Source organism: Notolepis coatsorum, assembly GCF_963971535.1.
Source record: "Notolepis coatsorum genome assembly, chromosome: 14".
NCBI classification, from domain to species: Eukaryota; Metazoa; Chordata; class Actinopteri; order Aulopiformes; family Paralepididae; genus Notolepis; species Notolepis coatsorum.
The window spans coordinates 93,075,171-93,101,971 of NC_140178.1; the positions used below are offsets into that span (position 1 = coordinate 93,075,171).

General features: G+C 44.7%; 1 protein-coding gene across 2 annotated transcripts in view; it reads left to right on the forward strand.

Moving 5' to 3' along the window:
- LOC311240741 (serine/threonine-protein kinase N1-like) overlaps nucleotides 1-26,801 on the forward strand; it is a 222,827-nt gene that overhangs the window by 173,254 nt on the left and 22,772 nt on the right. For both annotated transcript variants that reach the window (XM_084329313.1, XM_084329312.1), the window contains exons 10-15: nucleotides 752-827; nucleotides 6,739-6,874; nucleotides 19,030-19,102; nucleotides 20,665-20,756; nucleotides 21,488-21,560; nucleotides 23,043-23,134. In XM_084329313.1, the coding sequence (XP_084185439.1) occupies nucleotides 752-827; nucleotides 6,739-6,874; nucleotides 19,030-19,102; nucleotides 20,665-20,756; nucleotides 21,488-21,560; nucleotides 23,043-23,134 (542 nt within the window). The remainder of the gene's footprint in view (nucleotides 1-751; nucleotides 828-6,738; nucleotides 6,875-19,029; nucleotides 19,103-20,664; nucleotides 20,757-21,487; nucleotides 21,561-23,042; nucleotides 23,135-26,801) is intronic.

A 26,801-nucleotide genomic window follows, 5' to 3' on the forward strand; every position in this document is an offset into this window, starting at 1 on the left:
AATGCACATATACACAGATACACAAACATACAAATACATATATGCGTGTACCATGCTATGTGTGTGTGTGTGTGTGTCATTGTCTGCATTTGCACCTCACTGTTTTTTTTGTAAGATTTATTTTTTAGCGTTTATCGCTTTTTACTACTGGGCAGTCCAGTAGAGAGAGAGAGAGAGGAGGAACGGGAGACAGAGTGGGGGGAAGACATTCGGCAAATAACGACGGGTCCGAGAATCGAACCCGGGTCGGCCGTGCCACGACTCAGCGCGTTATGTGGTTCGCCACTGGGGCGCCCTGCACCTCACTGTTTACACATTTTTACTCACTGTACTTATATTGTACTTAGGCTGTACTTTAGATTGTATATTGTATTGTATATATTGTATATTGTATATTCCTTTTTTACTTTATGAAGCACACTCTTAGGGGCTCATGCAGAACCAAGCATTTCACCGTAAAGTACATGTATTTTATTGTGACAACTAATAAACGAACTTGAAACTTGTACACTAACAAATGGAGGCACCCACATGCATATGCACTAACACAAGCATGTGTACACACACACGCACACTTATCATAAACCCAAGTGTCTTAAATGTCACACAGAGTATTCTGTTGAACGTATACACACTACACACACTATGATTAATGGCCATGTAAGAATATTTAACACATACACATCCATGCAATAAGTATTTTAACACAATATGTTGTTATGTGTGTGTGTGTCTGTGTGTGTTTTTTAAGGTTACCTTCTTTAATCCGGTCATAGAGAGAGGAACTAGACTGCAGAGACAAAAGAAAGTATTCTCCAAGCAGCATGGTAAGACACTATAGAATCAGCAAGCTCTGGGGACTCTGGTATTGAAGCTCTGGGGACTCTGGTATTGAAGCTCTGGGGACTCTGGTATTGAAGCTCTGGGGACTCTGGTATTGAAGCTCTGGGGACTCTGGTATTGAAGCTCTGGGGACTCTGGTATTGAAGCTCTGGGGACTCTGGTATTGAAGCTCTGGGGACTCTGGTATTGAAGCTCTGAGGACTCTGGTATTGAAGCTCTGGGGACTCTGGTATTGAAGCTCTGGGGACTCTGGTATTGAAGCTCTGGGGACTCTGGTGTTGAAGCTCTGAGGACTCTGGTGTTGAAGCTCTGAGGACTCTGGTGTTGAAGCTCTGAGGACTCTGGTATTGAAGCTCTGGGGACTCTGGTGTTGAAGCTCTGGGGACTCTGGTATTGAAGCTCTGGGGACTCTGGTGTTGAAGCTCTGGGGACTATGGTGTTGAATGTTGTTGTTGCCGTGCTGTCGTTTAGATGTTTTTGTTTTTGTTGCTTGTTGTTTTTGTTACTCGTGAAGCTACAATATGAATTGCCCCACGCGGGATCAATAAAGTTGTCTGAATCTGAATCTGAAAAAGCTCTCAGGACTCTGGTATTGAAGCTCTGAGGACTCTGGTGTTGAAGCTCTGAGGACTCTGGTGTTGAAGCTCTGAGGACTCTGGTGTTGAAGCTCTGAGGACTCTGGTGTTGAAGCTCTGAGGACTCTGGTATTGAAGCTCTGAGGACTCTGGTATTGAAGCTCTCAGGACTCTGGTGTTGAAGCTCTGAGGACTCTGGTGTTGAAGCTCTCAGGACTCTGGTATTGAAGCTCTGAGGACTCTGGTATTGAAGCTCTAAGGACTCTGGTATTGAAGCTCTCAGGACTCTGGTATTGAAGCTCTCAGGACTCTGGTGTTGAAGCTCTGAGGACTCTGGTATTGAAGCTCTGAGGACTCTGGTATTGAAGCTCTCAGGACTTTGGTGTTGAAGCTCTCAGGACTCTGGTGTTGAAGCTCTCAGGACTCTGGTATTGAAGCTCTGAGGACTCTGGTGTTGAAGCTCTCAGGACTCTGGTGTTGAAGCTCTCAGGACTCTGGTGTTGAAGCTCTCAGGACTCTGGTGTTGAAGCTCTCAGGACTCTGGTGTTGAAGCTCTGGGGACTCTGGTATTGAAGCTCTGGGGACTCTGGTATTGAAGCTCTGGGGACTCTGGTGTTGAAGCTCTGGGGACTCTGGTATTGAAGCTCTGAGGACTCTGGTGTTGAAGCTCTGGGGACTCTGGTGTTGAATGTTGTTGTTGCCGTGCTGTCGTTTAGATGTTTTTGTTTTTGTTGCTTGTTGTTTTTGTTACTCGTGAAGCTACAATATGAATTGCCCCACGCGGGATCAATAAAGTTGTCTGAATCTGAATCTGAAAAAGCTCTCAGGACTCTGGTGTTGAAGCTCTGAGGACTCTGGTATTGAAGGTCTCAGGACGCTGGTATTGAAGCTCTCATGACTCTGGTATTGAAGCTCTGAGGACTCTGGTATTGAAGCTCTGAGGACTCTGGTGTTGAAGCTCTGGGGACTCTGGTATTGTAGCTCTCAGGACTCTGGTGTTGAAGCTCTCAGGACTCTGGTGTTGAAGCTCTCAGGACTCTGGTATTGAAGCTCTGAGGACTCTGGTATTGAAGCTCTCAGGACTCTGGTGTTGAAGCTCTGAGGACTCTGGTGTTGAAGCTCTGAGGACTCTGGTGTTGAAGCTCTCAGGACTCTGGTATTGAAGCTCTCATGACTCTGGTGTTGAAGCTCTCAGGACTCTGGTGTTGAAGCTCTCAGGACTCTGGTGTTGAAGCTCTGAGGACTCTGGTGTTGAAGCTCTGAGGACTCTGGTGTTGAAGCTCTCGGGACTCTGGTGTTGAAGCTCTGAGGACTCTGGTATTGAAGCTCTCAGGACTCTGGTGTTGAAGCTCTCAGGACTCTGGTATTGAAGCTCTCAGGACTCTGGTATTGAAGCTCTCAGGACTCTGGTGTTGAAGCTCTCAGGACTCTGGTATTGAAGCTCTGAGGACTCTGGTGTTGAAGCTCTCAGGACTCTGGTGTTGAAGCTCTGAGGACTCTGGTGTTGAAGCTCTGAGGACTCTGGTATTGAAGCTCTCAGGACTCTGGTATTGAAGCTCTCAGGACTCTGGTATTGAAGCTCTCAGGACTCTGGTGTTGAAGCTCTCAGGACTCTGGTATTGAAGCTCTCAGGACTCTGGTGTTGAAGCTCTGAGAGCCTCTGAGTTTCAATACCATGATAAAAAGTAAATATTGTGTTGGATATCTCGTCAAATTAAATGAATATTTGAGAATGTAAAACAGTCTGATACCGTGTTACTTTCCAGTTCCCCGCAGTACTATATGATGAACACCTACAGTAACATGTGATTTACCTCCGGCTACTACCTAAGCAGATATTACATTATACTGTATACTGTAAAACTTAAATTAAGGGGCTTTTTGCTTCAATCACTGAATTCACCGCCTTTATTTGGGACTTTCCTTTTGCACAAAAGTCTTGCTCAGCAAAGATATACTGTACATTTATATTTAAACCAGTATGAACATTACTTGACATGTACCAGCATGTACATGAATAAAGAACCGGGTTTTCATCTACTAATTCTATGGATTATTTAATTATTAATACTTCACTGCACCAGATCCCCCTGTGGTGCTCAGGAAAAGATGACTCAGCTCCTGTTCTTTCCATTAATGCAGTGATTCTATCAGCTTGGATACCGAGATTGATGGTAACCTGCTAAATGACAGAAATGTGATTTAAATAAAGATGTTGGTGACATAGTGGTGGCTCAGAAAAGTACCGTCAATGGTAACCAGATAATCAAGTAATGTAGAGTGGGCTTCTAATTGAGCTGCTTTTATTTGTCAAAATATGTAAAAACACACCCGCTTTATTTGGTACAAGCGTCTATACAAGTTTTACGGTGTATATACTGTATGTATGTGTGTGTGTATATATATATATATATATGGAAATGGCCCCTCTAAATATCATGATATACAGTATTTGGCTGCTTGCGTGTAGACCTTTTCAAACTGGACAGCATAAACATTCCTAATGGACCCAAGTGTGTTTCCTGTTGCAGTGTTTGTTGATAGGAAATACACGTGTGTCCAAGCTGTTCCCCCTAGCAACAGCTGTTCCCCCTAGCAACAGGATTCCACTGTAAAAAAGAGCTATAAGTCTCTCATGCTTTTATATCTACGGATGACTGCATGCAGCTGCACAGGCCCCTCGATCACAGAGTGCTCCCTCACGCCATCTAGCTGTGGCCAGAGGAGCAGCACTCAGTCAATCAGTCTGTTATGGATAGAATAGAATATAAATACTTTAATCATCCAGAGGGGAATTTGGCACTACAAATCGCTCACAGTAAACAGTAAACATTTAGGTAGACAAAACAAAAGTCACAAATAGGAATTAAAATAAGCCTAAGAATAAAATATGGTCCGGGATATACATTTCCTATGTTACCTTCTAATATAAAATATACAGTAAAAATATACAGAACTATACAGTAAGTGTAAAATTTTACTATGTTCGGTTTAAAAGTAAAAGTCCAGGAAGATAGTACTGTCACCCTGTGCTCGGTGATGCAGTGAGGCACAGTGATGCATTGTTAAAGTCTGATGGCTGTCGGAATGAAGGACTTCCTGTGCCGTTCAGTGCTACATCTTGGGAGTCTTGTCTAGCACTGAACGTGCTCCTTCTTCTGTCAGCCAAGTCTGTGTATAGTGGGTGGGAGCTCACCGCAATGCATTCCACTGTAGAGAGGAATTAACAGATGGCACCGTGTTATGCAGATAAAGAGTTAATGGTTTCCAGAAATGTTAGCTCCAGAAATCGAATGCAAAGAATTTATTATGGATTGAGATCATCCATTCACCAGGCATATTCATGTTCAGTTCACACACTTCATCCAGCTTTTTCATGCTTACGTAATACAGTGTACTAGGCCTAGGCGGTATGACCTGAACTCCATATCACACTACAGTATATTATCACATCTACCTCAGTAACGAGAAATTAAACTTTAATAATTCATTCTTTAAACACTGATACCGCATTCTCTGTCATGTTGGCCCTCTGTCAACATGTTTGTAATGTTTGTCTGTCAACATGTTTAATGTTTGTCTTTCAACATGTTTGTAATGTTTGTCTGTCAACATGTTTGTAATGTTTGTCTGTCAACATGTTTAATGTTTGTCTTTCAACATGTTTGTAATGTTTGTCTGTCAACATGTTTGTAATGTTTGTCTGTCAACATGTTTGTCCGTCAACAGGTGTTTGGTTGTTGTACGTTCAGTTAGTTGTTGTAGGCACAACAACGGACGAATTCATTTAGCTAACAAACTGATATGGGTCAAATGAGGTCTGTAAGAGATTTATAATTTCAGTATGAATCAATCACCCAGCCCAGAATACTATTTGCAGGGCGGGTTAAATTCAGCAGGTTTTGCGGTCTGACTGAAAGACGAAACATATAATGGAATGTGTCATGTTCAGTCAGTGATCTATCCCAACTTTACTATGAGGAAGAAATTAAGTTGTTCACTTTTCACACACTAACTCTAGTAATATTAAGTTTTTCACACACTCTAGTAATATTAAGTTTTTCACACACTAACTCTAGTAATATTAAGTTTTCCACACACTCTAGTAATATTACGTTTTTCACACACTAACTCTAGTAATATTAAGTTTTTCACACACTAACTCTAGTAATATTAAGTTTTTCACACACTAACTCTAGTAATATTAAGTTTTTCACACACTAACTCTAGTAATATTAAGTTTTTCACACACTAACTCTATATTAAATACTGTTTACCAGCTAGAGGAATGCCAATCGCTAGCTAATGTGCTTTGCACTTTAGTCCCAGAGAGCTTTATATCCCGTATATAGGACATAAACCTTTGGTGAATTGCTTCCATTATCCTGCAGTACTAATACGGGTTGATGAGGGGGAACACTGGCATAGACCTTCAGGACTGGGACGAAAAACCCCAAACAAGGACACGTCCTTAAAAATAGCAAGAAGTAGCATCGTCTGAACAACCTTCGTGAGAATGTTGGGGCTGTGACCCATCCTCTTCTTATTATTCTAGTTTAGAACGTTGGGGCTGTGACCCATCGTCTTCTTATTATTCTAGTTTAGAACATTTGGGCTGTGACCCATCCTCTTCTTATTATTCTAGTTTAGAACATTGGGGCTGTGACCCATCCTGTTCTTATTATTCTAGTTTAGAACATTGGGGCTGTGACCCATCCTCTTCTTATTATTCTAGTTTAGAACATTGGGGCTGTGACCCATCCTCTTATTATTATTCTAGTTTAGAACATTGGGGCTGCGACCCATCCTCTTATTATTATTCTAGTTTAGAAAGTTGGGGCTGTAACCCATCCTCTTCGTATTATTCTAGTTTAGAATGTTGGGGCTGTGACCCATCCTCTTATTATTATTCTAGTTTAGAAAGTTGGGGCTGTAACCCATCCTCTTCGTATTATTCTAGTTTAGAATGTTGGGGCTGTGACCCATCCTCTTCTTATTATTCTAGGACCTTAGCATGTCTTTTACCATGCATTTTTTTTTTTACTTTATGTACATTATACCTGTTATGTCTTATTCTTATTACTTGTATTATTGCACAATCGCTGCGGGCATGACCACCCGCATTTCACTATATGCCTTGTATGCTGTGACAAATAAAACTCTTGACTTGACTTGACTAGTTTAGAACGTTGGGGCTGTGACCCATCCTCTGTCGGAGTGAAATATTCCAAGACAGAACAATGTCTATAGCTAGATTCATTCTCTCAAATGATCATCCATTCATCCCTCCGTCTCTCGGCCTCTCCTGTGTGTGTTCCAGGTAAGGCCTTCCTGCGCGCGCGCCAGATGAACGTGGACATCGCCACCTGGGTCCGGCTGCTGAGGAACGCCATCCCCTCTGGGAACAACTCGCCCAACTACACACCCAGCTTCACATCCAACACACACAACATTGGGTAAGGTGGCTAGACACACCCAGCTACACACCCAGCTTCACATCCAACACACAACATTAGGTAAGACTGCTACACACACCCAGCTACACACCCAGCTTCACATCCAACACACAACACTAGGTAAGACTGCTACACACCTAACGACACACCTAGCTACATATCCAACACACACACACACACACACACACACACACACACACACACACACACACACACACACACACACACACCCACACACAGATGCAGGGGGAAAAGTGAGGGCAGTGCACAGTGAGGCCGTTTGTGCGTCGGTGGGGTTAAAAAGACTACAGCGCAAACATGGCGCTTTACTGCGGCCGGGAAACAGGCGGCGCTCTGAGGCGACACGGCGGCAGCGCTGCACACACACACACACACTGTTACGACCCCTGTGAGTCTAAGGGTAAAGGGCTGTAACATAACAGTTGGTTGACAGAAAAGATGGACCACGTTTGTAAACAACAATGATATTTATTGAAAGATGCAAAGGAAGCACATGTAGCTCAAGGGTGAGCCCAGGCCAAAACAACAAACAAACACCACTATACTCCAAATAAACCCAAATCTAATCTATGGTAAAAGAGATTACATTACCTAAACTACTCTTACCTAACCAAAATAGGAGAAAACAATATCCAAAGGAAATGGCAGCTCACCCCATCTGTGCTTCCTGAGAAAGAGAGAAAAACACATATTAATGATACATAAAACAAAGGCAGAATATATACAAAAACAAACTATAACTAACAATGCTCTCTCTGTGGCCATACACACACAAGGAAATTTCCACTAAGCACCAAAGGCCAATAAACAAAATGCAATATTGTCAAAGGTACAGGTTACAAAATCACACTAGGCCTAGCCTCATGCCAGAGAGAGAGAGTGACTGAAGTGAGAAGCCATGTTTTAACAGGTGTGGGGTGATCCATGATTGGGTGGTGTTGATTGAGTGTTGGAGTCTGGAAACCATCCACCAATCGGTGCTGTGTTGCTATAATGGAAGGGCAGGCCTGGCAGGGACCAATGGTGAAGGGAACAATGGCTGGAGGGAGGAAACAAAAATGGAGAACACACACACATGGAGACACACACTGGGGAATATATACATTGGGATGTAACACCCCCATACATAAGACAAAAACATGTTTGACACTTAACACCAACTAACCATGTTTTTTTTTCTAACAACGAGATAACATCTCTGAGATAACATGTACTTCAAAACAAAGAGCTATAAAAAAAACTAGCAGTTGGTACAACAACCACTCGGGTCAACAATGACAGAACGAGTTGACGGCAAGAGAGACTGAGTCGACAGCAACATAAAACGAGTCCACAGCAACATAGACCGAGTAGACAGCAAAATAGCACAAGTCGACAGCAATATACAGTAGAACGAGTCGACAGCAACAGAGATTTAACTCCGAGACAGAGCATCCGCCAACACATTCTCAGACCCCTTCTTATGCTTTATGCTGAGGTTATAATTTTGCACTATGAGCGCCCAACGCATGAGGCGCTGATTGTGGTTGTACATCCGCGACAGAAAAACCAATGGGTTGTGGTCGGTGTATACTACCACTGGTAATACGCTCGAACCGACATACACCTCAAAATGTTGCAACGCATACAACATAGCCAAAGTCTCCTTTTCAATAGTGGAATAGCTTAGTTGATGTTTGTTAAATTTCCGGGAAAAATAACAAATTGGGTGACTGACACCATCGTGATCTTCCTGTAATAACACCCCTCCAGCTCCCACCCCGCTGGCATCCACCTCCAGCTGGAACGGCAGGGAGAAATCTGGAGCAGAGAGAACAGGGGAACTGCATAAGAGAGCTTTAACACCATCAAATGCATTTTGACAATCAGCTGTCCAAATGAATTGTTTGGACGGGCTACACAGGCTAGTGAGAGAAGTGACGACAGAAGAAAAGTTTCGGCAAAAACCACGGTAATACCCAGCCATCCCAAGGAATCTACGCAATTCCCGCCTAGTAGTAGGCACTGGAAAAGTTGTGATTGCAGATATTTTTGCATCCACCGGACGCACTTGTCCTTGTCCTACCTGCTTACCAAGATAGGTAACCGTAGCCTTGCCGAACTCACACTTGGCAAGGTTAAGGGTCAGGGAGGCTCCAGCTAAGCGGTCAAAGACAGTTTGTAAGGTTGTCATGTGGTCACGCCAGTTGGTCGAATAGACAACCAGGTCATCGAGATAGGCATTACAATTTGGAACACCAGCCAGGACTAGGGTCACCAGTCGCTGGAAAGTGGCCGGGGCATTACGCATTCCAAAAGGCATTACAGTATATTGCAAAAAATTGTCAGGAGTAACAAACGCCGAGATTTCCGAGGCACGGGGGGTCAAAGGGACCTGCCAGTAACCCTTTAACAAATCTAGTTTGCTAACATAGGTGGCAGATCCAAGGTTGTCAATACAATCTTCCATGCGGGGCAGTGGGAAGGAATCAGGCACGGTGACAGCATTTACCTTTCGGAAATCAGTACAAAATCTAGGAGTTCCATCCGATTTGGGAGCTAACAAGCAAGGTGAACTCCAGGGACTGCAACTTGGCTTGGCTAAACCATGTTTTAACAAATAGTCAACCTCCTGTTGCATCATGGCCCTCTTGGTGATGTTAACACGGTATGCATGTTGCTTGATAGGCACAGCATTGTTAACATTAATATCATGGGCCAATACAGAAGTACAGGAGGGAACATCACCAAACAGAGCCATGTAGGCCTGAATCAAATTTGTGATGTCCTCTCGCTGCTCCTCAGGTAAGTGTGCTAAGTGAGTGGGCAGGTTCAATAACATCTCAGTGTTGGACAATCTAGCACCCTGATGGGCTGCATTGCGCAACTCTAAGCCATCTACATCCTCACCACTAACGTCAGGAGAGTCCGGAACTATTGGAGTTGAGGCAACAGCAGAGACGGCCAGTCCGGCTGTCTGGTCTGAGGTCTTCACCTGCACACTATCTCTGGAAAAATATGGTTTAAGCATATTGATGTGGCAAACACGAGAGTGACGTTTACGATCAGGGGTGCGAACCACATAGTCTGTATCACTTATCTTCTTGTCTATTGCATACGGTCCGGAAAAACGAGCGGAAAGAGCAGAACCAAGGATAGGTAACAGGACTAGAACCTTATCACCTGGCTGGAAAGATCGAGAAACAGCTTTCTCGTCATAGTGCCGTTTCATAGTTCTCTGGGAAGAAGAGAGCGCTTCTTTTGCGAGAGAGCACGCCTGATGCAGTCGCTCTCGAAACTGGCTAACAAAATCTAGAACATTAGTGGGTGTGCTGGCACCCTTTGACATGAACCGTTCTTTAAGAACTTTCAGAGGCCCTCTAACAGTGTGCCCGAAAACGAGCTCAGCAGGACTGAAACCAAGAGACTCCTGTATGGTCTCTCGCGCAGCAAATAGAACAAGGGGGACACCCTCATCCCAATCTTTCTCTGTGTCTAAGCAATATTTACGCAGCATGGACTTTAAGGTCTGATGCCAACGTTCTAGAGCCCCCTGAGTTTCAGGGTGGTAGGCACTGGACACTATATGTCGGATACCCAGGGACTGTAACACTTGCTCAAATAACCTAGACAGGAAGTTGGTGCCTTGGTCCGTTTGTACTACCTTAGGCAGTCCAAACGTGGAGAAGAACTTCGTCAAAGCCTTAATTATTACAGGCGCTGTAATTCTGCGAAGAGGGATAGCCTCAGGGAAACGGGTGGCGGTACACATTATTGTCAACAAAAACTGATTGCCGGCTTTGGTCCTTGGCAACGGACCAACACAGTCAACTATGACATGTTCAAATGGTTCACCGACCGCTGGTATAGGACAGAGGGGAGCAGGTGGAATTACCTGGTTTGGCTTTCCGGTGATCTGACAAGTACTACAGGTACGACAGTACTGTGCTACATCGGACTTCAAACCGGGCCAAAAGAAATGTTGAAGTATTCTGTTGTATGTTTTAGTGACTCCCAAGTGTCCAGACCAAGGGTGGTCATGGGCCAAGAACAGTACATGCTGACGATAAACTGCAGGGACAACAATCTGATAAACAGTGCTCCAGTCTGGCACCTGATCTGGTAGCCCTATCTCCGATTGTGCATGCTCTGCCAGTCTAGTACCATGGGACCTCCATGTACGCATCAAAACTCCTTCATCCACAAAATAAGAATGCAACTCTCTCCTCTGTTCTGTTTCAAGAGAAGAGAAACATTTTGCAAGAGAAGGGTCAGCCTTCTGGGCAGTAATTAGCATTTCACGAGTAACGGGTAACTTCAATGCGTCGGAACTAGTTACAGTTGTCTGTGGGGGTACCTTACTATGAGTCGGTGGTTTGTCAGCGGTATCAGAAGTTGGAGCCAGCAACTCCTCCCTGACAAAAGCTGAAGCAAAAACAGAGTCAGACAAATTAATTTCATCACCTCTCTTTTTCAATTGAGCCCGAGTGACAACACTTGCAAAAAAAACTTCAGGGAAGTTCTGTGACAAGTCATCAGGCAGAGAATCTGTGTCTGGGTGATCCAACACTTCCAGCACAGCGTTCACCTGTCCTCCAGCTAAATCATTTCCCATGATAAAGGAAATGCCTTTAACTGGCAAGGAAGGTCTCACCCCTATTTTAAAGAAACCAGTGACCAAATCAGATTGTACATGAATACAGTGTAACGGGGCTGGCACGAAACCCATCTCAATACCTTGAACTAGGACACTAGAACCACAGGAAGATTTCTCAGACAGAGGTAGTACATCAGAGAGGATAAAGGATTGTGAGGCTCCAGTATCTCGTAAGATCTGAACTGTACACTGATCTTTTGGATCCCCTGTCAAGGAAACTAAACCCTTGGAAGTAAATGGCCTGAAACAAGGATCGAGAACATCCTGATCATTGTGCATCTGTTGATCGGAATCAGGTGCCATTTTAATCAGACCAACCCCTTTGGGTTGTCTAAAGTTCTGAGAGGACGGTTGCTGCTTACGTTTCAATGTTAAACAGTCAGAAATAACATGACCAGGCTTATGACAGTAGTAACATGTCCGCTCCTCTTTTGAGCGTGGAGGTGACATTTTTGGTCGGGGGTGTGTGAATTCTGAATGGTTGGGGACAGAATGTTTCTGAGAGAAATCATGGGGGAGAAACGAGTCACGCCTATCTACAAACACAGTTATTTTTTTTTTTATCCACTTTTTCTCCCATTTTTCTATATTTTCTCCCATCCCAATTTCGTATCATCCAATTTCAACCCTCCCCTGTCACGAACGCTGTTTCTTGCCTCCCACAAGCCGGCTGCAATGTGGACTAAGTCATACATAGCACAAGTCCCCTCCGGTACTTGAGGTAACAGCAGTCGCATCTTTTCACCTGCGCACACACTGGGGAATATATACATTGGGATGTAACACCCCCATACATAAGACAAAAACATGTTTGACACTTAACACCAACTAACCATGTTTTTTTTTCTAACAACAAGATAACATCTCTGAGATAACATGTAATTCAAAACAAAGAGCTATAAAAAAAACTAGCAGTTGGTACAACAACCACTCGGGTCAACAATGACAGAACGAGTTGACGGCAAGAGAGACTGAGTCGACAGCAACATAAAACGAGTCCACAGCAACATAGACCGAGTAGACAGCAAAATAGCACAAGTCGACAGCAATATACAGTAGAACGAGTCGACAGCAACAGAGATTTAACTCCGAGACAGAGCATCCGCCAACACATTCTCAGACCCCTTCTTATGCTTTATGCTGAGGTTATAATTTTGCACTATGAGCGCCCAACGCATGAGGCGCTGATTGTGGTTGTACATCCGCGACAGAAAAACCAATGGGTTGTGGTCGGTGTATACTACCACTGGTAATACGCTCGAACCGACATACACCTCAAAATGTTGCAACGCATACAACATAGCCAAAGTCTCCTTTTCAATAGTGGAATAGCTTAGTTGATGTTTGTTAAATTTCCGGGAAAAATAACAAACTGGGTGACTGACACCATCGTGATCTTCCTGTAATAACACCCCTCCAGCTCCCACCCCGCTGGCATCCACCTCCAGCTGGAACGGCAGGGAGAAATCTGGAGCAGAGAGAACAGGGGAACTGCATAAGAGAGCTTTAACACCATCAAATGCATTTTGACAATCAGCTGTCCAAATGAATTGTTTGGACGGGCTACACAGGCTAGTGAGAGAAGTGACGACAGAAGAAAAGTTTCGGCAAAAACCACGGTAATACCCAGCCATCCCAAGGAATCTACGCAATTCCCGCCTAGTAGTAGGCACTGGAAAAGTTGTGATTGCAGATATTTTTGCATCCACCGGACGCACTTGTCCTTGTCCTACCTGCTTACCAAGATAGGTAACCATAGCCTTGCCGAACTCACACTTGGCAAGGTTAAGGGTCAGGGAGGCTCCAGCTAAGCGGTCAAAGACAGTTTGTAAGGTTGTCATGTGGTCACGCCAGTTGGTCGAATAGACAACCAGGTCATCGAGATAGGCATTACAATTTGGAACACCAGCCAGGACTAGGGTCACCAGTCGCTGGAAAGTGGCCGGGGCATTACGCATTCCAAAAGGCATTACAGTATATTGCAAAAAATTGTCAGGAGTAACAAACGCCGAGATTTCCGAGGCACGGGGGGTCAAAGGGACCTGCCAGTAACCCTTTAACAAATCTAGTTTGCTAACATAGGTGGCAGATCCAAGGTTGTCAATACAATCTTCCATGCGGGGCAGTGGGAAGGAATCAGGCACGGTGACAGCATTTACCTTTCGGAAATCAGTACAAAATCTAGGAGTTCCATCCGATTTGGGAGCTAACAAGCAAGGTGAACTCCAGGGACTGCAACTTGGCTTGGCTAAACCATGTTTTAACAAATAGTCAACCTCCTGTTGCATCATGGCCCTCTTGGTGATGTTAACACGGTATGCATGTTGCTTGATAGGCACAGCATTGTTAACATTAATATCATGGGCCAATACAGAAGTACAGGAGGGAACATCACCAAACAGAGCCATGTAGGCCTGAATCAAATTTGTGATGTCCTCTCGCTGCTCCTCAGGTAAGTGTGCTAAGTGAGTGGGCAGGTTCAATAACATCTCAGTGTTGGACAATCTAGCACCCTGATGGGCTGCATTGCGCAACTCTAAGCCATCTACATCCTCACCACTAACGTCAGGAGAGTCCGGAACTATTGGAGTTGAGGCAACAGCAGAGACGGCCAGTCCGGCTGTCTGGTCTGAGGTCTTCACCTGCACACTATCTCTGGAAAAATATGGTTTACGCATATTGATGTGGCAAACACGAGAGTGACGTTTACGATCAGGGGTGCGAACCACATAGTCTGTATCACTTATCTTCTTGTCTATTGCATACGGTCCGGAAAAACGAGCGGAAAGAGCAGAACCAAGGATAGGTAACAGGACTAGAACCTTATCACCTGGCTGGAAAGATCGAGAAACAGCTTTCTCGTCATAGTGCCGTTTCATAGTTCTCTGGGAAGAAGAGAGCGCTTCTTTTGCGAGAGAGCACGCCTGATGCAGTCGCTCTCGAAACTGGCTAACAAAATCTAGAACATTAGTGGGTGTGCTGGCACCCTTTGACATGAACCGTTCTTTAAGAACTTTCAGAGGCCCTCTAACAGTGTGCCCGAAAACGAGCTCAGCAGGACTGAAACCAAGAGACTCCTGTATGGTCTCTCGCGCAGCAAATAGAACAAGGGGGACACCCTCATCCCAATCTTTCTCTGTGTCTAAGCAATATTTACGCAGCATGGACTTTAAGGTCTGATGCCAACGTTCTAGAGCCCCCTGAGTTTCAGGGTGGTAGGCACTGGACACTATGTCGGATACCCAGGGACTTTAACACTTGCTCAAATAACCTAGACAGGAAGTTGGTGCCTTGGTCCGTTTGTACTACCTTAGGCAGTCCAAACGTGGAGAAGAACTTCGTCAAAGCCTTAATTATTACAGGCGCTGTAATTCTGCGAAGAGGGATAGCCTCAGGGAAACGGGTGGCGGTACACATTATTGTCAACAAAAACTGATTGCCGGCTTTGGTCCTTGGCAACGGACCAACACAGTCAACTATGACATGTTCAAATGGTTCACCGACCGCTGGTATAGGACAGAGGGGAGCAGGTGGAATTACCTGGTTTGGCTTTCCGGTGATCTGACAAGTACTACAGGTACGACAGTACTGTGCTACATCGGACTTCAAACCGGGCCAAAAGAAATGTTGAAGTATTCTGTTGTATGTTTTAGTGACTCCCAAGTGTCCAGACCAAGGGTGGTCATGGGCCAAGAACAGTACATGCTGACGATAAACTGCAGGGACAACAATCTGATAAACAGTGCTCCAGTCTGGCACCTGATCTGGTAGCCCTATCTCCGATTGTGCATGCTCTGCCAGTCTAGTACCATGGGACCTCCATGTACGCATCAAAACTCCTTCATCCACAAAATAAGAATGCAACTCTCTCCTCTGTTCTGTTTCAAGAGAAGAGAAACATTTTGCAAGAGAAGGGTCAGCCTTCTGGGCAGTAATTAGCATTTCACGAGTAACAGGTAACTTCAATGCGTCGGAACTAGTTACAGTTGTCTGTGGGGGTACCTTACTATGAGTCGGTGGTTTGTCAGCGGTATCAGAAGTTGGAGCCAGCAACTCCTCCCTGACAAAAGCTGAAGCAAAAACAGAGTCAGACAAATTAATTTCATCACCTCTCTTTTTCAATTGAGCCCGAGTGACAACACTTGCAGAAAAAACTTCAGGGAAGTTCTGTGACAAGTCATCAGGCAGAGAATCTGTGTCTGGGTGATCCAACACTTCCAGCACAGCGTTCACCTGTCCTCCAGCTAAATCATTGAAATGCCTTTAACTGGCAAGGAAGGTCTCACCCCTATTTTAAAGAAACCAGTGACCAAATCAGATTGTACATGAATACAGTGTAACGGGGCTGGCACGAAACCCATCTCAATACCTTGAACTAGGACACTAGAACCACAGGAAGATTTCTCAGACAGAGGTAGTACATCAGAGAGGATAAAGGATTGTGAGGCTCCAGTATCTCGTAAGATCTGAACTGTACACTGATCTTTTGGATCCCCTGTCAAGGAAACTAAACCCTTGGAAGTAAATGGCCTGAAACAAGGATCGAGAACATCCTGATCATTGTGCATCTGTTGATCGGAATCAGGTGCCATTTTAATCAGACCAACCCCTTTGGGTTGTCTAAAGTTCTGAGAGGACGGTTGCTGCTTACGTTTCAATGTTAAACAGTCAGAAATAACATGACCAGGCTTATGACAGTAGTAACATGTCCGCTCCTCTTTTGAGCGTGGAGGTGACATTTTTGGTCGGGGGTGTGTGAATTCTGAATGGTTGGGGACAGAATGTTTCTGAGAGAAATCATGGGGGAGAAACGAGTCACGCCTATCTACAAACACAGTTTATTTTTTTTTGATCCACTTTTTCTCCCATTTTTCTATATTTTCTCCCATCCCAATTTCGTATCATCCAATTTCAACCCTCCCCTGTCACGAACGCTGTTTCTTGCCTCCCACAAGCCGGCTGCAATGTGAACTAAGTCATACATAGCACAAGTCCCCTCCGGTACTTGAGGTAACAGCAGTCGCATCTTTTCACCTGCGCAGCTCGATCTCTCAGTGTCGAGGAGTAACGCGTGGGAGGCTCACGCTGCCCCCGACACTTCCTGATTCTACTGCGCAGGCGCACCAACCGACTTGTAGGAGTCGCTTGTTCACAACGCCCGATCCCCACCCTTCAGTTTCCCTCCCCGTAATACGGCCAATGTGTATTACTGCGGACGACCAGCTAAACTGAAAACAATGTGGAGAGCTGGATTCGAACACGCGAATCCTAGCGTCTCCACACTGGTGGCGAGTGCCTTGCAGTTTTATGGGTTAGCGCAAACTCATCAGCTAATACAGCAGCTTGCTGCAGAGTGGACACTTTCTGCTCACTCAGGTAAATTACAATACGTTCTGGCAAACGATTCTTAAACTCTTCTAATAGAATGAGTTCTCTGAGAGAGTTAAGATCTGAGGCCTTGCTTGCTGCACACCATTTATCAAAGAGAGTTCCCTTCTCTCTAGCAAACTCTACAAAGGTTTGGTTGACAGCTCTCTTGTGACTGCGAAACCTCTGCCTATAAGCTTCGGGCACAAGCTCATATGCACGAAGGATGGCAGCCTTCACAGTATCATACAATAGACTATCTTCTAGGGAAAGTGTTGAACAAACCTCTTGGGCTTTACCAGTCAATTTGCATTGAAGCAACAAAGGCCAGACCTCTCTTGGCCAGCGCAATGAAGCAGCAATACGCTCAAACACATTAAAATAAGTATCAACTTCTGTCTCTCGGAACGGAGGCACCAAAGCAATGTGTTTACTTATATCAATAGTGTGTGATGAATAAGCTGTGGAGGAGGACATACCCGGGCCTTGTGGAGGAGTCGGTGTAGCAGTCTGAGCTCTTTTTCCACCTCAAGCTCCAACCTACGGATGTTAACAGCCCTTTCATTTTCCGCCTCAAGCTCCATTTTACGAAGCCGATACTCCGCCTCACGTGCTTGTGCCTTCTCCTGAGCCTCCATCTGGAGACGTGCTATTCTAACCTTGACCTGGGCCCCTTCTCGAGACCCAGTTGACACAGGAGAGGTCAAGTGAAAATGTGGCAATGTGACTTTCACACCTGCCTTTTCAGCACCATGGGCTTGCTCCTCAGAAGGCTGTGCTTCCGTAGGTTCACCAGGAGGACTTGCATGTTCATCAGAGACCACAGGTAAAACAAGCGTCCCCTGCTCCAACAGCTTATCTACCACAAGACACCTGATATCCTGCTTAAGATGCTTTTGTTGAACCGAGAGTTGAAAATGTGTGGCAATCTCCACTAAGTCTGCCTTGCGGCAGCTATCTAGCGCTTCCCAAGTAGGATTGCTCAAGAATTTCCCCAGATCAAAAGTACTAACTGCCATTATTTATTTTTTACACAAATGCCATTTTTACACACAAATTAATTAATAACTATACAAGTGTAAACAAACACAGTTCACCAAATCCATCAACCAACAATTGAACACGGGTTACAAAATCCCGGACGAGCCCCCATTTATGTTACGACCCCTGTGAGTCTAAGGGTAAAGGGCTGTAACATAACAGTTGGTTGACAGAAAAGATGGACCACGTTTGTAAACAACAATGATATTTATTGAAAGATGCAAAGGAAGCACATGTAGCTCAAGGGTGAGCCCAGGCCAAAACAACAAACAAACACCACTATACTCCAATTAAACCCAAATCTAATCTATGGTAAAAGAGATTACATTACCTAAACTACTCTTACCTAACCAAAACAGGAGAAAACAATATCCAAAGGAAATGGCAGCTCACCCCATCTGTGCTTCCTGAGAAAGAGAGAAAAACACATATTAATGATACATAAAACAAAGGCAGAATATATACAAAAACAAACTATAACTAACAATGCTCTCTCTGTGGCCATACACACACAAGGAAATTTCCACTAAGCACCAAAGGCCAATAAACGAAATGCAATATTGTCAAAGGTACAGGTTACAAAATCACACTAGGCCTAGCCTCATGCCAGAGAGAGAGAGTGACTGAAGTGAGAAGCCATGTTTTAACAGGTGTGGGGTGATCCATGATTGGGTGGTGTTGATTGAGTGTTGGAGTCTGGAAACCATCCACCAATCGGTGCTGTGTTGCTATAATGGAAGGGCAGGCCTGGCAGGGACCAATGGTGAAGGGAACAATGGCTGGAGGGAGGAAACAAAAATGGAGAACACACACACATGGAGACACACACTGGGGAATATATACATTGGGATGTAACACACACACACACACACACACACACCATTGAGTATGGCTGTGTAGTCGGTGTGTGCATGTGAGAAAATGCTACACACCTAGGCCTAAGATGACGCACACACACGCAACTTTGACTACTCTATTTTCTTCAGAGCACATGTTTTAATATGCTGTGTCATTGTTAAAGGGTTGTTTGTTTCTCTACGTGTGTGTGTGTGTGTGACTGTGTGCATATGTGCATATGTGTGTGTTGCAGGGAGATCTCTGTGGAGAAGCTGACTCTGGACCGGGCTGAGAGCAGGAGAGATGCGACGGACCTCCCCCACCCGGTACGAGAGAGAGAAAGGGAGAGAAACGGGGAGAGGGAGAGAGATGAAGGATGAAGGGCAGAGTGGAAAGCAGGGTTGATGGGAGGGATGGAGAGAGAGAGGAGGACAGAAAGAGGGAGAGAGAGAGAGAGATGAAGGATGAAGCACATCTCTACAGTATCACATTTCCCTATTTCCCATCTGAAGCCGTTGGCACGGAAACAATGCTCCAGTCATAGACCATGAAGCAGGGTCTGAGAGGAGAGGGAGAGAGACAGACTCAATTGGATGGATGGAGCTTTCTGCATGTAGACACACACTATCTGACATACTACTGTATATCTAACCTCTAACCCTGTAGACACACTATCTCTAACCTCTAGTAATAATAACTTTATTTATATAGCACCTTTCATACATGGATTGCAGCTCAAAGTGCTTCACAGCAAATAGCATAAAATGAACATAGGCATAAAATGTGCATACAGTTGACGGATAAAAGCAATGCATAAAGTGCAGACCTAAGAATAGGTATAAAAGACAATAAAAGTAGTGCAATGTAGAAAGACACACCGCCTGATAGAGCATGTCATGACCGAAGGAAAACACAAATGGCCTGAATAGACCCGGACCATTCACCAAATACAATGACCAAACATGAACATCCCTGTGCGCACAAGTATGTGAACAACCCTGTAGACCAGTGGTCACCAACCCGTCGATCTTGATCGACTGGTCGATCTTTGAGACCTTCCCTGTAGATCTTTCCCTGAAAAAAAAAATAAAAAAAAATAAAAAAAAAAATTATTTTTATTTTTGTATCTTTCCCTGAGAGTCCACATTACAGTTCTACTTTTGTTTTGATGTGAAAAGTGATGCTGCATAAGATTACTGCACTTAGCACTGACTGAGAAAGTACATATGACAGTTCTACTTTGACAAACATATTTACAATTAGCATTTTCTAATGTTAATAATATGAGAGTCCACATTACAGTTCTACTTTTGTTTGTTGGCTTGTCTGTCTGTCTGTCTGTCTGTCTGTCTGTCTGTCTGTCTGTTAGTTTTTATGTCTTATCCGTCTGTCTGCCAAGGCTGAAGGTCACTGCAGATGTTGGTGATCATTTGTCCACAGTGTCTCTCCAGTGTCATTACTGTTCTCTCTCTCTCTCTCTCTCTCTCTCTCTCTCTCTCTCTCTCTCTCTCTCTCTCTCTCTCTCTCTCTCTCTCTCTCTCTCTCTCTCTCTCTCTCTCTCTCCCTATTTTCTCTTTACATTTTGCCTTTGCTTCTTCTCTCTCTAATTTATTGATCTTCTCTTCTTTCTCTCTCCCCCTCTCTCTCTCTCTCTCCCTTCTCTTCCTCTCTTTCTCCCTTCTCCCCACTTTCTTCCCTCTCCTTTCCTCCTCCCTCTCTCCTACCCTCCTCTCTCTCTCTCTCTCTCTCCCTCTCTCCCTTCTCTTCACCCACTTTTCTTCCCTCTCCTCTCTCTCTCTCTCTCTCTCTCTCTCTCTCTCTCTCTCTCTCTCTCTCTCTCTCTCTCTCTCTCTCTCTCTCTCTCTCTCTCTCTCTCGGTTTGTCACAGGAACAAACATCAGTGATTGAGCCTCTTTCACCTAAAGACATCATTGTCTATGAGCGTCCAGCCAGAGCGCAGTCGCATAATTCCATCCGCAGGTACAGAGCCACGCTGGGTCCACACATACATGTGCACACACACACACACACACACACACACACACACACACACACACACACAGTGTAGACACAATTGTATGCACACACACACACACTCACATACCTAAAAAACATCTCCACGCAATATGGCCCCCACAGCAAGACACCTAAAACACACCCACACACAATATGCTCCTGTCACCTGGCCTCCTCTAGGACACATGCCATGACACATTAATTTGTATCCATCGCACAATATGTCCCCTTTCAACGTGTTCCCATGAACCCAATCATGGATGATGCTGCAAAAGGTTGTGCTTGTATTTCCATTGAGGTGTTTGCTAATAGTAGCTGACAGGAAATCATATGTAGTCGGTTTATGTTCATTCGTGTTGTTTGTGCATTGATGTACTCCTCTCTCTCAATATCTCTCTACACCTATCTCTCTTTCTCTCTACCTCTCTGTCTCTCACTCTACCTCTCTCTCCCTGTCTCTCTCTCTCCCTGTCTCTCTCCCTGTCTCTCTCTATACCTCTCTTCCTCTCTGTCATTACTGTGTCCTCTCTTTCCTTATCTTTTCTCTTTATTTTGTGCCTTTGCTTCTTTCTGCTTCCTTTAATGTACTGATCTCCTCTTTTCCCCCCTCTCCTTCCCTCTCCACTCTCTCACTTTCACTCTCACTCTCACACTCTATCACTCTCTCTCCCTCTCTCTCTCTGTCTCTCTCTCAGACAAAGCCGAGGCCCTCTCTGCCTGTTGGACTTCAAGCTGATTGCGGTACTGGGCCGGGGCCATTTTGGGAAGGTACTATATTAAATACTATATTTCTCCTCATAAACAGTATCCATATTATTTCACGCCACAACATGTCTATTTCTTTGTTCATTTTCATTTCATTTTCATTTAGTCATTTAGCTGACGCTTTTATCAAAAGCGACTTACAAGTTCTGTACGACAAGTCATCAGGAAGGGCACAACTCTTATCAGCTGAGTAACAATGTTCATCAAAGTGTTGAGTGCTACAGTGTAGGTTAGTTTATTAGGACAAGGTGTTCAATGGTGAACTAGCCATCTAATAAAGAGAGTCTTACTACTTACTTGTTCCTCTATCCACACCAACCTACCCTGTTCTACAATAGTTTTATATTGGTCCCCTTTTCAACGTTCTCTCACAATACAAATGAACTGTCAACCTGCACTTTAACATTCATTCCAACATGCTTTGCAACCTCCAGCCTTTTTTCTTTTCTGATCCACTTTTTCTCCTTATTTTTCTATTTTTCTCCCATCCCAATTTTCGTGTCGCCAATTCTCCCCTTCAATTCTCCCCTCCCCTGTCTTGAACATTGCTAGACTATGCCTCCCACTGGTCGGCTGTAGTGAGGATAGAAGCCTTGCATCACGTGTCCCCTCCGGTACACGAGGAGGCAGCCTGTCGCATCTTTTCACCAGACAGCGCGGTCTCTCAGTGGCGAGGAGTAGGGCTGCACGATTTTGGGAAATAATCTAATTGCGATTTTTCAGACAGATATTGCGATTGCGATAAAATTTGCGATTATATATATTTTTTTAAGCAGCCCCACAGAGGTTTATTGTAAAATGTGGCTTGCATCTGGCCTACGCGGTAGGTCTTTTCAGGACACCGAGCCTGAAAATGTTTCTTTTTACCTGGGAATCGATACCGGTACCCAACGGTACCTTTTTTTCTGTACTTTACTCTCCCTCTCTGAAGTCTAAACTTCACAACACACAATCTAAAACCCCTTACCTCCCTCTCCCAAACCGATCTTGTATCTCAATGGGATTTCCTGGTTAAACATTTTAATTTTAATTTTTTTTTTGGTTTGATAATTGCATCATTCCAAATCGCAATTTCGATTTTTAAAATCGATTAATCGTGCAGCCCTAGCAAGGAGTAACGCGTGGGAGGCTCACGCTGCCCCCGATACTTCCTGACTCTGCTGTACAGGCGTCACCAAACCGACCTGTAGGAGTCGCTGTCCACAACGTCCGCCCATCGACTTTCCACCCACTACCTCTGCCAATTGAGATAGTATGACGACTGGCCCAAGCCGCAGGCAATGCTGACTCCGGGAGTCGAGACCGCAGCCTCTTGCATTGGTGACGAGCGCAATCTCTTTTATCTTTTATCGATATTTTCCATTTTTATATGATTCTAGATGTGTTGTTTTTCTGTCCTCTTTGTGCGAGAAAACACCAAGACATTATATTCCTTGTATGAAAATTACTTGACAATGGATATCATTTCTGATTTTGATTCTCCAGGTGTTACTGTCGGAGTACAAGAGAACAGGCAGCCTGTATGCCATCAAAGCCCTGAAGAAAGGAGACATCGTAGCACGAGATGAAGTAGACAGGTACTGTTACACAGTCTATACTCATACAGTATCTAGATGAAGTAGACGGGTACTGTTACACAGTCTATACTCATACAGTATCTAGATGAAGTAGACAGGTACTGTTACACAGTCTATACTCATACAGTATCTAGATGAAGTAGACAGGTACTGTTACACAGTCTATACTCATACAGTATCTAGATGAAGTAGACAGGTACTATTACACAGTCTATACTCATACAGTATCTAGATGAAGTAGACGGGTACTGTTACACAGTCTATACTCATACAGTATCTAGATGAAGTAGACAGGTACTGTTACACAGTCTATACTCATACTGTATCTAGATGAAGTAGACAGGTACTGTTACACAGTCTATACTCATACAGTATCTAGATGAAGTAGACAGGTACTGTTACACAGTCTATACTCATACTGTATCTAGATGAAGTAGACAGGTACTGTTACACAGTCTATACTCATACTGTATCTAGATGAAGTAGACGGGTACTGTTACACAGTCTATACTCATACAGTATCTAGATCTAGATGAAGTAGACAGGTACTGTTACACAGTATATACTCATACTGTATCTAGATGAAGTAGACAGGTACTGTTACACAGTTTATACTCATACTGTATCTAGATGAAGTAGACAGGTACTGTTACACAGTCTATACTCATACTGTATCTAGATGAAGTAGACGGGTACTGTTACACAGTCCAGACTCATACAGTATCTAGATCTAGAAAGGTTGTATGCGCAGCACATGGAGAGAGTGGGGTGCTTCAACAGTCAACCGGGTTAGGAACTTCTACTATTGTTGTTTACACTCCATGAAGCTCTGTTTTTATTTGATTGATTGATTGAATACTTTATTTTGACACAAATCGTAGGACAAAAACATTTTAAAAGACAAGACAATAACAGTGTCAACAACGCTGGTCAAAAATGGATAAAACACAATAAAGCCAAGGCTTGTTTCCATTGTGGTCCATACATGGAACATAAAAAGGCACAGAAACACAAATGGACATGTACACTAGACAGGATACATCCTAAAAATGTGTATAAAAACACCTAACCTGACAACTCATACAGTTAACTAAATGTTAAAAGAAAATCCGCAACCCTTAAAAGCAACTCGTGATAAAAGAAATAAAAGCCAAGTTATGATAAAAGAGATAAAAAACATTTTAAGACCAATTTGAGTTGCTGCTGAGCCATGTTTTTAGGGCGGATTTAAATCCGAGAGGGGAGTTCAGGAGTTTTATGAATGTTGGCAGGGCATTCCACATTACCATAGCCGAGTAAAAAAATGCATCTTTCCCCATGCATGTCCTGACTCTCGGCGGGACCAGGTCCGTGGGGCTCCCTCTTGTGGCGTGTTTGTGGACATCTCCTACTTTATTAAAATAATTTACTAGGTACTTGGGGACCGTTTCTTTCAGTACTTTAAAAACCAGTAGCATTTTAAGCTGGTGTACCCTTTCTTCAACCCTAAGCCATCCCAGACTGCTAAAGTGGGCTGGCGTTAGGTGAGTCCTAAAGTGAAGGTTGTGCAGGAGTCTCACTAGTTTGTTTTGGGAGGTCTGGAGCTTTGTCTTCATTTGTTTTGATATGTTGCTGTACCATGAAGTGCAAGCATAGTCAAAGTGACATTGGATGAGGGCTCCAGCTAGGGTCCTCAAAGCGTTTCTATTTATTCTAAATACAAATTTGGTTTTTTGATTGACCTTAGTAATAACTTTTTGTGCCATTTTTTCGTTAGAAAGTTTGTTATTTAAAATAAAGCCCAGGTAGGTGACCTCCTCTTTATCCTCAATAATGTTTTCACCTACTCTAATTTTAAAACCCTGGGATTTCTTTAGGTTGGCGTTTGACCCAAATAGTATGGCCTCTGTTTTTCCCAGATGTAGAGACAATTTATTGTCACTGAGCCAAGAGCAGATCTTTTTCATTTCATTGCTCAGGACACTTTCCACTTTAGACTTATCCCTGTCAGAGACCAAGAGTGCCGAGTCGTCAGCAAACAGGAACATGTTGGGCATAAACCCTAACATAAAGCAGGTGATCTTCCACGTGGGCGGCACTGTTGCCTCACAGCAAGAAGGTCCTGGGTTCACAGTGGTCAGCACTGCTTCCTCACGGCAAGAAGGTCCTGGGTTCACAGTGGTCAGCACTGTTGCCTCACGGCAAGAAGGTCCTGGGTTCACAGTGGTCAGCACTGCTGCCTCACAGCAAGAAGGTCCTGGGTTCACAGTGGTCAGCACTGCTGCCTCACAGCAAGAAGGTCCTGGGTTCACAGTGGTCAGCACTGCTGCCTCACAGCAAGAAGGTCCTGGGTTCACAGTGGTCAGCACCAGTGGTGCGTTCCTGAAATCAACTGGGATTGCACTCGCTATTTGCATATCAATAGCGCCGGTCGTCAGGTGTGTTAAATACGACCGGCGCTATTGATATGCAAATAGCGAGTACTTATCTGGGCTTGCACGTAGTGCACCCCCGTCCCATGAAGAACGCATGCCTGGTCAGCACTGTTGCCTCACGGCAAGAAGGTCCTGGGTTCACAGTGGTCAGCACTGTTGCCTCACGGCAAGAAGGTCCTGGGTTCACAGTGGTTAGCACTGCTGCCTCACAGCAAGAAGGTCCTGGGTTTACAGTGGTTAGCACTGTTGCCTCACGGCAAGAAGGTCCTGGGTTCACAGTGGTCAGCACTGTTGCCTCACGGCAAGAAGGTCCTGGGTTCACAGTGGTTAGCACTGCTGCCTCACAGCAAGAAGGTCCTGGGTTCAGTGGTTAGCACTGCTGCCTCACAGCAAAAAGGTCCTGGGTTCAGTGGTCAGCACTGCTGCATCACAGCAAGAAGGTCCTGGGTTCAGTGGTTAGCACTGCTGCATCACAGCAAGAAGGTCCTGGGTTCAGTGGTTAGCACTTCTGCCTCACAGCAAGAAGGTCCTGGGTTCAGTGGTTAGCACTGCTGCCTCACAGCAAAAAGGTCCTGGGTTCAGTGGTCAGCACTGCTGCCTCACAGCAAGAAGGTCCTGGGTTCACAGTGGTCAGCACTGCTGCCTCACAGCAAGAAGGTCCTGGGTTCACAGTGGTCAGCACTGCTGCCTCACAGCAAGAAGGTCCTGGGTTCACAGTGGTCAGCACTGCTGCCTCACAGCAAGAAGGTCCTGGGTTCACAGTGGTCAGCACCAGTGGTGCGTTCCTGAAATCAACTGGGATTGCACTCGCTATTTGCATATCAATAGCGCCGGTCGTCAGGTGTGTTAAATACGACCGGCGCTATTGATATGCAAATAGCGAGTACTTATCTGGGCTTGCACGTAGTGCACCCCCGTCCCATGAAGAACGCATGCCTGGTCAGCACTGTTGCCTCACGGCAAGAAGGTCCTGGGTTCACAGTGGTCAGCACTGTTGCCTCACGGCAAGAAGGTCCTGGGTTCACAGTGGTTAGCACTGCTGCCTCACAGCAAGAAGGTCCTGGGTTTACAGTGGTTAGCACTGTTGCCTCACGGCAAGAAGGTCCTGGGTTCACAGTGGTCAGCACTGTTGCCTCACGGCAAGAAGGTCCTGGGTTCACAGTGGTTAGCACTGCTGCCTCACAGCAAGAAGGTCCTGGGTTTACAGTGGTTAGCACTGCTGCCTCACAGCAAGAAGGTCCTGGGTTCAGTGG